The sequence below is a fragment of the Acanthamoeba castellanii genome (genome assembly GCF_000313135.1).
Source record: "Acanthamoeba castellanii str. Neff unplaced genomic scaffold scf7180000084709, whole genome shotgun sequence".
In the NCBI taxonomy this organism is placed as follows: Eukaryota; Discosea; order Longamoebia; family Acanthamoebidae; genus Acanthamoeba; species Acanthamoeba castellanii.
In genome coordinates this window covers 16,832-29,826 of record NW_004457671.1, presented here as the reverse complement: position 1 = coordinate 29,826, position 12,995 = coordinate 16,832, and the positions used below count along the sequence as shown (strand labels likewise).

Here is a 12,995-nt window from a genome sequence, read left to right as displayed (position 1 = left end):
AAGCACGCCCGGCGGGAGGTGAGCCGGCACGAGGCCGGGAGGAACCACGCCCGGCGGCGGACCAGCGAACCGCTGCGGACCTGCGCCAGTCACAGTGCGCCGCTCAGGTGAATAGGTAAGAAAATAAAGTAAAAGTGGGGAGTGGGGTGAGGTCAGGGCAAACCTGGTCCTCCCGGTTGAGGCCAGCCGTACGGGGGCTGGTGCGCTGCTGGCCCACCATAGGGTCCTCCTGGCGCCTGCGGCACAAACGAGCACGGGGGTGAGTAGGGAATCTTGTTTTGATCAAAAAACACTACACTACACTACGCCACGCACCAAGCGAGGGGGAGGGCCACCATAGGGAGACGGTGCAAAGGGCAGGCCAGGGTGGTGTGGAACGCCCGCGCCGGGAGGCCAGCCGTGCCCACTGATATTGTGATTTCTTACAAATTAAGAATAAATAATAATAACAATCAGCAAAAGGAGAAGGGCGGAGCATACGGCGGGGCACCACCAAACGAGGGGTCGTGAGGGCGGAAGGGCAGTCTGCCAGGACCACCACCAGGAAGAAAACCACCTCCTTGCATCGCTCCAAAAAACAAAAGAAAGAAAAAAGCGTTTTCTTTTCTTTTGTGCTTTCTTCATGCTTCGTTCGTCCAGAAGGCTGGATGGAAGGTGGGCATGGTCATCTTTAATCTGCAAGATGAACGTTGCCAAAAAGCATCTAAGAGCTACAACACTCCCAACGATGGGAGATTGAGGAGCCGCTACTCTCTCCCAGTAACGCAATGTTAATAGTCCTAAAACCTACAAAAAGGTTTAGCTCGTTCACGGTGGGGATCGAACCCACAATCTTCCGCTTAGGAGGCGGACGCCTTTCCATTGGGCCACGCGAGCCGGTGAAACCCTTCCTGCCGCTGTGTCCCGTGTTTGATGAGAGAGAGCCAGGCCGTGTGCTCTTCTTTATTGCTTGCGTTCACGGTGGGGATCGAACCCACAATCTTCCGCTTAGGAGGCGGACGCCTTTCCATTGGGCCACGCGAGCCGGTGAAACCCTTCCTGCCGCTGTGTCCCGTGTTTGATGAGAGAGAGCCAGGCCGTGTGCTCTTCTTTATTGCTTGCTCTGCTGGAGATGGAGGATGCGGCGCGTGGCTGCGCATTGGTTGGGGAAGCGCTGGAGGCCGTCGGCACGCATGGCCGGGGCGTGGTGGTCGAAGTAGTGCTGGAGGGCGGCACGGTCAGCGCACCCGTAGAGCGCCACGTAGCGCACGTAGTCAGCCGCGTCATCGCTGGTGGCCTCGTTGTCCCCCTCGAGGGCCTCCTGGCTGTAGAGCCGCGCCGAGACGAAGCAGCGCGTGGTCTCCACCATGTCGCGCATGTGGGCACGAAGCCACTCGAGGAAGGGACCCTCCACCTGCTTCTTCACGCGCAGATTAACCTCATACTCCACCGTCGCCTTCCCTGCTGCTGCCATTGTTTGTAATGCTAATGGATAAATGATGATTTATTTTAAAAATTATTCGAGATAAGAGATCAATTTATTTTTATTTGCTATTAAAATAACAGCTAAATTGAGTCCGTGACGCCGACACACGCGAACTGGCTGACTCTGGTCCTTAGTTGGAGGGCTTCTTGTAACCGCCCTTGCTGGCGGGCAGGTAAGCCCGGCGCTCGTGCAGCTCGCGCTCCAGCCACCACGTGGCACCGAGCGGCAGCCGCTTCTTGGCCTCCTCGAGATAGGCCTCGGCCTCCTCGAGCCGCGCCTTGGCCTCCTCGAGCGCCGCCTCGGCCGCCGCCTTGGCCTCCTCCGACCGCGCCCGCGCCGCCTCCGCGCTCGTCCGCGCCTGCGTCGCCTGCCGCGCCGCTTCCGTGGCCTGCTGGGCGGCCTGCTCGGCTTCAGCGCGCGCCGCCGACGCCTGTTGCGCCGCCTGCTCGGCCACCTGCGCCGCGCGGTCGGCCTTCTTCACCGCGGCCTCCTGCGTGATCTTGGCCCGACGCAGCGGCAGCGGGTCCGACGACAGGTGCTGGGCGAGCTCGTTCTTGGCCCGGTTCTTCTGCACCACGCTGCCCTCCTCGGACTGCCGCGTGAGCTCGGCCGTGCGCCCGTTGAAGGCGTCCTCCTGCGCCTTGAGCTCGTTGAGCGCCGCCTCGAGCTCGGCCTTGGCCGCCTGCAGCTCGGCATTGCGCGCCGTGGCCTCGGCGTCGGTGCGCTTGGCCTCGGCCTCGCGAGTCTTGGCCTCGTCGGCAGTGCGCGTGGCTTCGGCCTCGCGCCGCTTGGCCTCGGCCTCCTGCGCCGTCGCCGCGCGCAGCGCCTCCGACGCCTCGCGATCGCGCGCCTCGGAAGCCGCGAACGCCGCCGACACCTCGTTGAAGATCCGCTCGGCCTTCTCAATCTCCTCCTTCGAACCCTGTTCCATTCGTTCACCCCGTGTGGTGTGTGCCGTTGCGCACGTGTGTGTGCGTGTGTGTGTGTGTGTGTGTGCGGTGTGCGTGTGCGGTTGCGTGCGTGCGAGCATGCGTGTGCGGTGTGTGTGTGTGTGTGTGAGAGAGAGAGAGAGAGAGAATGTCAGTTCGGGCCACACGAGAGAGAAAGAGTGGGGGGTGTTGACCTGGGGCGCGTTGACGAGCTTGTGCCAGTCGGCGTTGTACTTGAAGGTGAGGATGTGCGTGAGCGGCACGCGCTTCACCGTGCCCACGATGGCGCCCGTCGACCGCAGCCGGTCCCTCATCGCCTGCACCGTGAGCGTCTCCTTGAAGTGTTCGAGGAACCGGTGGGCCTGGAACTCGTCGAGGTCGGAGCCCTCGGCGCGCTTGGCCTCGTCGAGCTCGATGGCCTTGTGCACGAACGACCACATCTTCTCCGCCTCCTGCGACGCAAAGTCCTGTGTTTGCGCCCCCCCCCCCCACAACAACAACATTGCGTGACACAGTCCGTTACATGAGGGGGCGGAGGGGGGACAAAAAAGAACGAAAGCGACAAAAGCGAAGACCGATCAAAAAAGATGGATGATCGAGTGACGAAGACGATAGTGTGAGCGTGAGTAAATGAGGAGGGAGTGAAGGATTAGGTGGCAGGCAGGGGCTGGATAAAAGGGGAGCGGTGTACCTCCCAAAAGGCATTGAGGAAGAAGACGGCCTGCTCCTTGTGGGTCTTGGTGACCAGGTTGTCGAGCCTTTCCTTGTCGTTCGATCCTGCGAGTCCTGACATCTTTGCTTGTACGCTCTTCCTTTGTTGCTCGGCTCTTGTTGTGGCTGTTGTCTCAAGGCTGCAATGTTGGACAAGGCCTGTCTACACAAAACAAAAAATGAAATGTGTTTGAAAATGTGCATTTTAACGATTTGAATTACAACAAAATAGATAGAAAAAAACAAAACAAAAAATTGATGGAGCGCCCAGGAGCACCCAGGCCGACGATCAGTTTGCCCAAGCGGGGGCCGAAGCAAGCGGGCACTGGGATCGGAGGACCACCAAGACAAGATTGGAGATCGGAGGGATATGAGGACGAGAGCGAACGGAAAATGGCAGAGGACGGAGATGAAGAGGAGGTGAAGGGAGCGGAGGCAGTCGAGAGTTGGTACAACGCCCTCGGACTGCCCAAGCCCTTCACTGCCCCTCGCCGACTCTCAGAGGGCGTGTGGCGGCCAGACCTGCGCCTTGTCCAGCTCACCACCAACAAGTGCGCATTTTATTTTCTATGATTATTTTCAATCTATTAACAATAATATATATGTTCATGTCATTTGTTATTGTTCAATTAAAATATATTTAAATGAAATTATAAATAAAATAAATTCCTTGTTTTGGTGCAGAGGGCAGTGGTTCAAGACGATGGGGTTCTCTCACGGGAAGGAAGAGTTCTATCACGTGGAGGAAGCCGTCTTCCTGGCCGATCAGGCTCTACTGCGCATTCTACATCACGGTACAGTTACAGTTTATCTGAGCGCCGCGCGGTTGGCTGATTGATCGCCAGTGTGGCGTGCAGACGTGGAGCTGTCGCTGGCTCAGGTGTTTCGGCTGTTGAGCGAAGGCGGCGTGCCCCTGGACCACTACATCGCCTACGCTCACCTCACTCGCCTGGGCTTCATCCTCGCTCGCACCCGCTTGCCGCTTCATGAGGGCCAATCACCAGGTACGGAGCTCCAGCTCTACCTGTCCGTGCGTGTGCGTGATGGAAGGGTAGTGGTGGTGGTGGTGGACATTGATCATGTACCGACGCTGCAGCTGCTGCAGAGGACCGGACGCCGCGCGTGCTGTTCGACGTGTGGAAGGCACAGAAGAAGGGCTTCAAGAAGAGCCAGGTGGACTCCCTTCGGCCTGACTTCCGCCTCTGCGTCGTCGGCCAGTCCGATCCACCACCATCACCGGCCCACATCAGGTACGGCCTTTCCCCGTCTAAGTCTCTTGTTGTCCACTGAACGTGGCCACAGGAACTTGCTTGAACGGTCACCCGGCGTGCCAGTGCGCTTTGGCGTCGTCGACGGAGGAGCTGTGAGCTTTGCCTCGTTTGAAACTCTTCACATTTGCTGCATCCACCACATAAAAATCATCTCAACGATTCTTGCGTAGCGCCGCCACAAGAACAAGGCATCGGGCAAAGTTGTTGAATGCACAGCGTTTACTGAGGACGATCCATTTACTGCTTGGTGGCAGCGGGGGCGGCGGCAACGGCAGCGGCAGCGGCGGCCTTCTGCTGCTTCTGAAGCACCTTCACGGCCTTCTTGTTGTGCTTCTTGGCGAACCTCTGGTTGCGGAGGAACTTGGGGTCCATCTGTGAAACAGACGGTCAGCATTTCGGCTGAGAATAATTCGTGGTGGTCGGAGGAAATGCGGCGATCCGGAATTGAGGAGTACGTACGCCCTTGGTCGAGACGTGCCTCTGGTTGGGGGCGCGCTTGATACCGTTCCTGTGGTTCTTGTGACCCTGGTTGTGAGCCGTGTGGTTCTTGGACTTGGCCATTGTCTGTAGGATCAAAGGGATGGGAATGAATCAGTACGAGGACATCGGCCATCACGATGGATGAATGGCAGATTGAACGGATGGGCACAGGGATCAAGAGGGGCCATACAAGGGAAAGTGGGCAGAGGAGAGAATGGAGAACGAAAAATTACAAATAGAAAAGGAATGGGGCGGCGTGAACGCACCTATTGATCAAGGAAGTACGCACAACCGATTACACGACGTGGGATAGAAAGGGAAGAGGAAGAAAAAAAGAAGTCGACACCAAATTGTACAAAATTTGTCTGGTTCATTTCTACACAAGGCGGTCCACGTCATTACGGTAGCATTTATTTATTCTTTTTACTTTTTCTTGGATTTATTCACATGCAAATGGAGAGGGAAGATGGTGCAGAGCAGAACAGGAAGCGATTGCGTGTCGAGCAGGAGACGACGACACAACCACAGGTTGTGGTCGCACATCGAACCCAGGGCGCCCCCGTAGCCGAGCAGCCACTCCGCCTGGACCGCAGCATTGTATGTGCCTCTCGTGCAATCAAAATAGTTTCGCCTCCTTTTGATCAATCCAAGCACTTCGGCCCTACGCCCAAAGGATTACTCTTTTTTTATCACAAATAATCAACATTCTTTCGGCTTCTACTTGGTCCGGTGCTGTAGTTTGGATTTTCGGAGATCGAGGGCGTGCTACGCAAGGTGTCCGACTTCCTCTTCATCCACGCCAAGACACCCGATATCGAGGTACGTCCACTGACGCATGCCAGCACCATTTCAATAGCGCTACTCATCCCATGCTGCACGACACCCGCACACGCACACGGCCATTTTGCTGGTGTCGCGCAGATCGAAGCCAAGTTGGGTTTCCTGCTGGACAAAGACACAAGAGAGCGCCTCTACCTGCCCATCAGCTGCGAGACAGAGGTCATCAGCAGCAATCTCACCTTCCAATCGAGCGTTCCTGCGGTGCGCGCTCCTTACACGTCTGCGTGGCCCGCGTGTCTCGTATGTGGCGTTGGTTGTGTGTCGTCGTGTCGCGTGTTGTGTCTCCTGCCCATGCTTGTGGCTAAACATCTTACGCGACATCCACAGGAACTGTTTAAATTATTTAATGACAAGCTAAACGAACGTTTCCGTGCGGCAACGCAACCGGACTACAGAGTACCCACCTTTGCCTTGTGCGTGTTGTGTCGTTGGCCGTGTGCGGTGGTGCGACGCGCGTGCCGTGTCGTATCTCACACGGGGTGGCTGGCTTGGGTTCAGGGCAAGAAGGTGACATACGCGCATTTTCGAGAGGTGGACATGTTCTACCCGGGTCAAGTGCGAGTGACGTTGGACGAAGCCGGGAACGAGAAGCGGATCATCCGTAAGAAGCGCATCAGCGACATCAACTTCCACTCCCCGCAGAGTGTCATCGACTTCCGAATCAGCGCCTCCACGTACACCCGCCCACCCTTCCCTTCGGCATTCCTCTGCATTCCTCTGAGCTGATTGTATGCGACGTGTGCGACGTGTGCGTGTGCTGAGGACAAAAAAGGGAAGAGCACGTGGAGCGGCCGCACACGAGACCGAGCCACGAGAGACAGAAGGAGCGGATCAGCTACCGGTTCGAGCTGTTCTCGTTCGACCTGACGAAGGTGGAGAAGCTCGACCGGCAGGGCACGAGCACGACCTACGAGATGGAGGTCGAACTCGCGGACATGGCCCTCGTGCGCGCCGAACGACAGAAGCTCAACAACAAACTCCCCAACGACTTTCTGGCCATCGCTACTGGTACCCACCCCACAATCGCACGCACACGCATCACCGCACACGCACACGCACACGCATCACCGCACACGCACACGCACACGCACACGCACGACTCAACATACATCGCCTACGACATGGCACGGCAATAATCCTGGACTGACTTGTGGCGTTGATTGCAGCTTTGCTAAATAACATCCACGCGTTCCTGACGATCGCCAACCAGCTACAGCTACAGCCACAGCGACACTGACCAACCAACCAACCGGCCGTGCTCCTCCTCCAACAAACACGACAAGACCCTCATACACGCACAATCTGTCAATACAACCCCCAGCATGGCTTTGTGAAATCGTGCACGACACACGACACGACACCACACGCACACACAAACACGACCGCACACGAAAGACCAGCCAATGGTGGTGGGGGTTTAATTTTTATTGGTGTGCTCCACGCTCAAAAATTGAAGCAACACAAGGCCAGTGACAAGCAGGAAACAACAACAGCAAGCCGGCGTAAAAGCAAAGATGTCAGGACTCGCAGGATCGAACGACAAGGAGAGGCTCGACAACCTGGTCACCAAGACCCACAAGGAGCAGGCCGTCTTCTTCCTCAATGCCTTTTGGGAGGTACACCGCTCCCCCCCCCACACACTCAATCTTACGCTGTCTTCGCTTTTTGATCAATTAACAATCTTCGCTTTCGTTCTTTTGCCCCCCCCCTTGGCTCATCCATATTATGTTGTTGTTGTTGTGGGGGGTGGGGGAACACAGGAGTTTGCGTCGCAGGAGGCGGAGAAGATGTGGTCGTTCGTGCACAAGGCCATCGAGCTCGACGAGGCCAAGCGCGCCGAGGGCTCCGACCTCGACGAGTTCCAGGCCCACCGGTTCCTCGAACACTTCAAGGAGACCCTCACCGTCCAGGCCATGAGGGACCGGCTGCGGTCGACGGGCGCCATCGTGGGCACGGTGAAGCGCGTGCCGCTCACGCACATCCTCACCTTCAAGTACAACGCCGACTGGCACAAGCTCGTCAACGCGCCCCAGGTCAACACCCCCACTCGCTCTTTTCTTTGATCTGACATTTTTCTCATCCAACCGCACACACCGCACCCGCATGATCGCACACGCACACGCGCCACCGCACACACACGCGGGGTGAACGAATGGAACAGGGGTCGAAGGAGGAGATTGAGAAGGCCGAGCGGATCTTCAACGAGGTGTCGGCGGCGTTCGCGGCTTCCGAGGCGCGCGATCGCGAGGCGTCGGAGGCGCTGCGCGCGGCGACGGCGCAGGAAGCCGAGGCCAAGCGGCGCGAGGCCGAAGCCACCCGGGCCGCCGACGAGGCCAAGACTCGCGAGGCCGAGGCCAAGCGCACCGAAGCCGAGGCCAAGACCCGCGACGCCGAGGCCACGGCGCGCAATGCCGAGCTGCAGGCGGCCAAGGCCGAGCTCGAGGCGGCGCTCAACGAGCTCAAGGCGCAGGAGGACGCCTTCAACGGGCGCACGGCCGAGCTCACGCGGCAGTCCGAGGAGGGCAGCGTGGTGCAGAAGAACCGGGCCAAGAACGAGCTCGCCCAGCACCTGTCGTCGGATCCGCTGCCGCTGCGTCGGGCCAAGATCACGCAGGAGGCCGCCGTAAAGAAGGCCGACCGCGCGGCGCAGGTGGCCGAGCAGGCGGCGCAACAGGCGTCGGCGGCGCGCGCCGAGGCCGAGCAGGCCGCCCAGCAGGCCTCGCAGGCGCGGGCGGCGGCCGAGGAGGCGGCGCGGCAGGCGACGCAGGCGCGGACGAGCGCGGAGGCGGCGCGGGCGCGGTCGGAGGAGGCCAAGGCGGCGGCTGAGGCGGCGCTCGAGGAGGCCAAGGCGCGGCTCGAGGAGGCCGAGGCCTATCTCGAGGAGGCCAAGAAGCGGCTGCCGCTCGGTGCCACGTGGTGGCTGGAGCGCGAGCTGCACGAGCGTCGGGCTTACCTGCCCGCCAGCAAGGGCGGTTACAAGAAGCCCTCCAACTAAAGGCACTAAGTCAGCCGTTTACATTTGTGATAAACTAAACTGATTACCAAATAAAATTAATTATTTGTTGATAAAGAAAAAAGAAGAGAAATCCCGCGGAGACCAACACGTGGCTGGGCAAGAAGTGTGAGAATTGAAAAATCAATCAAGCAAACATCAACTCTTTGACCTAGAAGATGACGTCGCGGTAAGGACTCTTCTTCATCCACCTCTTGCTTGATCTGCTCTTCTCATGCTAAGGCTTTTTCCACTCTTTAGCACAGGGGGAGGAAGCCTCTTGGGGTATGATGACTACGCTCGCCGCAAAAACGAGGAGAAGGACCGCCTCAGCGCGCAGTCTGAGGAGTGGCTCGAGCAATCCAACGATGCCCACCTCGACAAAATCGGATCAAAAATATCAGCCATTAAAGACGTACGCCCCATTTTTATTTTATTTTATATTGATTTGTCTGAATTCATACATTTGTATTTACATCAATTAACGATTGATATGTTTCTAATTTATTCGACTCGATTCGGTTCTACGTGGCAGCTTTCACTGGGCATCAAGAAGGAAATCAGAGACTCGAACACCCTGCTCGATCAGATGGAGAGCGGTGTTGCCATGACCGGTGGCATGCTCAAGGTAACGCCTTCTTTTATGGCCCACACACATCATGAGCGATGAAAGATGGGAGCCGACCGTGTACGTACGTCGTGCGGTGTTTAGGGTTCGATCGGGCGGCTGGCCGACATGACGCAAACGGCGACGAAGAAGCACATGCTCTACCTCATCGTGTTCGTGGTCGGCCTCTTCCTCACGCTCTACTACGGCGCCACCTTCTTCTGAGCTCACCTCACACGCTCGCTACCAGCTCACCTCACACCCCACGCCATCAACATAACGCGTCAACAACAACACAACACACTACACGCACACGATGCGGACGCTTCTTTGTACATATTGACACGACACGACACACACTTTCTCTCCCCTCTACATTCCGCCACACATAATCAACGCAACGCACACAAACGAAACACGTGTGGCGCTGAATAGACAAGACTCTTATTTTTCCAAACCAAACCCGCATCGTCAAGACCACGAGCACGAGCACGAACACGGTGCTCTACGAGTAGAGCAAGGCCGGGTTCTCCTTGCCGCCGCCTCCCTTCTCCAGCTCCTTCTGCGCGCAGTCCTCCACTGTGCAAGAAGAACGAAGAAAACGAAGAACGAAGAGAAAGCGAGGGTGATCAGGGCAGTGGAGGCTGGTGGTGTGAGGGTGGGGGGGGGGGCGTACGGTCGTCCATGGTGATCCGGGCGTTGTCGAGTCGGAGGGCGGCTCGCGAGGCCGCCTTGAAGCAGACGTTCTTGATGTTGCCGCCGGCGAAGGCGAACCGACCGGCCAGCTTGGCCAGGTCGACGTCGGGCGCCAACGGCGCGTTGGGCGGCAGATGAATCCTCCACAACTACGCAACAAAATTACATCAGCCCACAACACACGATACGCACACGACACCATCGCACACAAAACACACGCACGACCGCACACGCACACGCACATATGACGCAAAAGTACCTTCTCGCGCAGCTTGACGTCGGGCGTGGGAAATTCGACCATGAAGCGGAGGCGGCGGTGGAAGGCCGAGTCCAGCGTGGGCATCAGGTTGGTCGTCAGGATCACGATCTGCGCACCCGCGGCGGTGAGTGGCCGCTCGCCCAGGCGAAGCGCGCGGGGGAGGGGGTGGAGGGGGGCGAAGGTACCCCCGGGAAGCGTTCGAGGTGGTAGAGGAGCAGGCCGACGTCCAGGTTGGCGTAGCGGTCGGTCGACGAATCCTGCTTGTCCGATCGGGCGCCGAACAGCGACTCGGCTTCGTCGAAGACCTACGCACACGATGGGTCAGCGCAGACCTAGCGTCACCTCCGTGCGTGTGCGTGTGCGTGTGTGTGTGTGCGTGTGTGCGTGTGTGCGTGTGTGCGTGTGCGTGTGCGTGGATACCAGGATGGCGTCGAGGGTGCGCGCTTCCTTGAAGACGTATTCGATGTTCTTGGCGGTCTCGCCCACGTACTTGCTCACCAGCTCGGCGCAGTTGATCACCTTCAGCGGCTTGCCCGTCTCAAAACTGCGAATAATAATAATAAAGGCGACCACAAATCTCAGCGAATGGAACACACACACACGCACGCACACGCGCACACGCACCCACACGCATACACGCACACACGCACACACGCACAGACACACACCAACATAGAGAGGAGGTACCCGACGGCCTCGGCAGCGAGGGTCTTGCCCACACCGGGCAGACCGTAGAAGAGCGCAGTGGTGCCCTGGTCGTAGCACATCTTCTCCGAATAACTGCCGGGCACACCCAAACAAACAGTCAATACACCACCGCAGGCGTGTGCGTGTGCGTGTCGTGCGGTGTCGCGTTGCGTTGCGTTGCGTACCCCCATTGACCGAACAGCACCTGGCGGGCCTTCTCGAAGTTGATGATCTCCTGCAGCTGCTTGACGACTGCGTCGTCGGCGATGATGTCTTCGATGCCCCGCGTCGGCACGACTGCGCAAGCGCACGCAGGCGCGTCAGTCACTGCCGACCTGGTGCAAAGAAAGAGCCAAAATAAAATAAAATAAAATAAAATAAATTTGGTACCTCGGCGATCAAAGTCGACCATGCCCAGCCGCCCGCGCAACTGCAGCCGCGAGCCTCTCTCGAGGTCCTCGTGCTTGATCACCGGATTCTCCTACACGTGTCACCAGCGACACGACACACGACACACGACACACGCGACACACGCGACACGACACACGACACGACACAGAAATGAGCAGGCGCGTGTGTGCAGGGCATAGGAATAGGATGTGAGGTGGTGCGCACCTTGTCCCTGTTGACGGCCGACGACAGCGCGGAGAGCACGGCGTTCTTGATGAAGCCGCCCGTCAGCTCGTACTTCATGGCCAGCGCCTTCCAGTCGATGTCATCCGCCAGCTGCAAGAGAAAGGGGCCATCGAAGAGGGGGAGGAATGAGTAAACCTTGTGTGCGTGTGTCGTGTCGTGTCGTGTCGTGTCGTGTCGTGTCTGGTGTGTACCGTGAGGCCGGATGGCACATGCGCCCGCCAGATCTTCTGACGCAAGACCGGGTCGGGTTGCCTGAACTCGATCGCCAACGTCACACGGCGATGCATGGCCTGTGTGTCGTGTGTGATCGAGCAAACATATATTTAATTAATAATTGAAATAAATAAAATAAGAGATCGCCCGAGTAGCTTCGATTCGTGGGGTGCGGGGGGGGAGAGGGCATTTCACGTACCTCGTCCAGGTCGAACGCCCGGTTGGTCGCCTGGGGGTGGAATGTGAGGAATTTCTTGATTGAAGGGAATGTGGGGCACGGGGGGTACCATGATGATGAGGCCGTCGTGACGCTCGATCTCGGTCAGCAGCAGGTTGACCTCGTTGCCGCCCTTGTCGCGCGACAGGAAGATCTGCTCGCACTCATCGAAGAACAAGATCGAGTCCCTGCGCGTTCACATAACAACCGATCAACGAGTGTCATTGTCGTGTGTCGTGTGTCGTGTGTCGTGTCGGTGTCGTGTGTCGTGTCCGGTGTCGTGTCGTACGTGAGCTTGGCCTCGCGGAAGATGAATTTGATCACTTCGTCGGCTTGGTTGCCGCCGAGCGAGGTGAAGTTGATCAGGAGGATGCGCTTGCCCAGCTTGTTGCCCAACGCGTTGGCCATCATCGTCTTGCCCGTGCCCGAGGTGCCTATATTATTATTATTATTATAATTATTATATAATTTAGAAATATATATATTTAGAAATATAAACACAACAATGACAGACAATTAGTAAATAAATGACACTTGCTTGCGGTGGCAATGAAGAAATAAGTCGGGTGAGCCATGCGGTGTACCGTAGAAGAGCAGGAGGATGCCGTTGCCGTAGGTGATGGTCTCCTCGAAGCCCAGATCCTTCCTGAACTTCTTGTAGCATTCGAATCCTGCAGGCGCGATCGTTGTCGAGTTCGCATGCGTGTGAGTGAACGGCAACTTGGGCACGCACGCGCGCGCGCAGCGGTACCTTCGACCGTCTCGAGGATGAGCTTCTTCGAGTCGTCAGGCAGTACGACCTGATCCATCTTCACCTTGGGGTAGTAGCTGCAGGCCACAGCCATTCCACAACGAATGAGAAATCAGAAATCAATATGTGGTACACATCATTCAAAAGATAAATAGAAACAAATGTAAATACCTGTGCGAGCCCTCGACGAGTTCGCTGAACTCGGTGTCGAGGCCGACGATGAAATCGAGCATGCGCCGGT

At 57.6% G+C, this 12,995-nt stretch overlaps 7 protein-coding genes across 7 annotated transcripts in view; 4 read left to right on the top strand and 3 right to left on the bottom strand.

The window, feature by feature from the left end:
* Positions 1-1,595: 1,595 nt before the first annotated feature.
* ACA1_143330 (uncharacterized protein) lies at positions 1,596-3,187 on the bottom strand (the record flags this gene model as incomplete). The annotated part of the gene is made up of 3 exons (XM_004353449.1): positions 1,596-2,387; positions 2,589-2,861; positions 3,086-3,187. 3 exons carry the CDS (start codon positions 3,185-3,187, stop codon positions 1,596-1,598), a joined length of 1,167 nt encoding a protein of 388 aa, XP_004353501.1.
* A 311-nt stretch (positions 3,188-3,498) lies between these two features.
* On the top strand, positions 3,499-4,395 carry ACA1_143320 (uncharacterized protein; the record flags this gene model as incomplete). The annotated part of the gene is made up of 4 exons (XM_004353448.1): positions 3,499-3,656; positions 3,790-3,899; positions 3,963-4,109; positions 4,202-4,395. The coding sequence occupies 4 exons, from the start codon at positions 3,499-3,501 to the stop codon at positions 4,393-4,395; spliced, it is 609 nt and encodes a 202-aa protein (XP_004353500.1).
* Positions 4,396-4,613: 218 nt separating this feature from the next.
* ACA1_143310 (ribosomal L29e protein family) lies at positions 4,614-4,937 on the bottom strand (the record flags this gene model as incomplete). The annotated part of the gene is made up of 2 exons (XM_004353447.1): positions 4,614-4,748; positions 4,836-4,937. 2 exons carry the CDS (start codon positions 4,935-4,937, stop codon positions 4,614-4,616), a joined length of 237 nt encoding a protein of 78 aa, XP_004353499.1.
* Positions 4,938-5,309: 372 nt separating this feature from the next.
* On the top strand, positions 5,310-6,832 carry ACA1_143300 (mRNA capping enzyme, beta chain, putative; the record flags this gene model as incomplete). Its single annotated transcript, XM_004353446.1, has 6 exons — positions 5,310-5,453; positions 5,595-5,675; positions 5,778-5,897; positions 6,024-6,092; positions 6,195-6,370; positions 6,469-6,832. The coding sequence occupies 6 exons, from the start codon at positions 5,310-5,312 to the stop codon at positions 6,830-6,832; spliced, it is 954 nt and encodes a 317-aa protein (XP_004353498.1).
* Positions 6,833-7,210: 378 nt separating this feature from the next.
* ACA1_143290 (uncharacterized protein) lies at positions 7,211-8,691 on the top strand (the record flags this gene model as incomplete). Its single annotated transcript, XM_004353445.1, has 3 exons — positions 7,211-7,312; positions 7,457-7,729; positions 7,858-8,691. 3 exons carry the CDS (start codon positions 7,211-7,213, stop codon positions 8,689-8,691), a joined length of 1,209 nt encoding a protein of 402 aa, XP_004353497.1.
* Positions 8,692-8,950: 259 nt separating this feature from the next.
* ACA1_143280 (protein transport protein bet1, putative) lies at positions 8,951-9,520 on the top strand (the record flags this gene model as incomplete). Its single annotated transcript, XM_004353444.1, has 3 exons — positions 8,951-9,103; positions 9,224-9,316; positions 9,401-9,520. Coding segments are annotated over 3 exons (366 nt in total), but the record flags the coding sequence as incomplete, so codon positions are not given.
* Positions 9,521-9,800: 280 nt separating this feature from the next.
* The window catches only part of ACA1_143070 (ATPase, AAA domain containing protein), a gene marked incomplete at both ends in the record, with an annotated part of 6,274 nt that continues 3,079 nt past the window's right edge, over positions 9,801-12,995 (bottom strand). Inside the window, 16 exons of the mRNA XM_004353443.1 lie at positions 9,801-9,874; positions 9,972-10,140; positions 10,251-10,358; positions 10,436-10,555; positions 10,671-10,794; positions 10,938-11,030; positions 11,123-11,234; positions 11,328-11,418; positions 11,553-11,663; positions 11,765-11,863; positions 11,986-12,015; positions 12,074-12,191; positions 12,293-12,437; positions 12,588-12,674; positions 12,755-12,831; positions 12,926-12,949. Of these exons, the coding sequence (XP_004353495.1) occupies positions 9,801-9,874; positions 9,972-10,140; positions 10,251-10,358; positions 10,436-10,555; positions 10,671-10,794; positions 10,938-11,030; positions 11,123-11,234; positions 11,328-11,418; positions 11,553-11,663; positions 11,765-11,863; positions 11,986-12,015; positions 12,074-12,191; positions 12,293-12,437; positions 12,588-12,674; positions 12,755-12,831; positions 12,926-12,949 (1,582 nt within the window). The remainder of the gene's footprint in view (positions 9,875-9,971; positions 10,141-10,250; positions 10,359-10,435; positions 10,556-10,670; positions 10,795-10,937; positions 11,031-11,122; positions 11,235-11,327; positions 11,419-11,552; positions 11,664-11,764; positions 11,864-11,985; positions 12,016-12,073; positions 12,192-12,292; positions 12,438-12,587; positions 12,675-12,754; positions 12,832-12,925; positions 12,950-12,995) is intronic.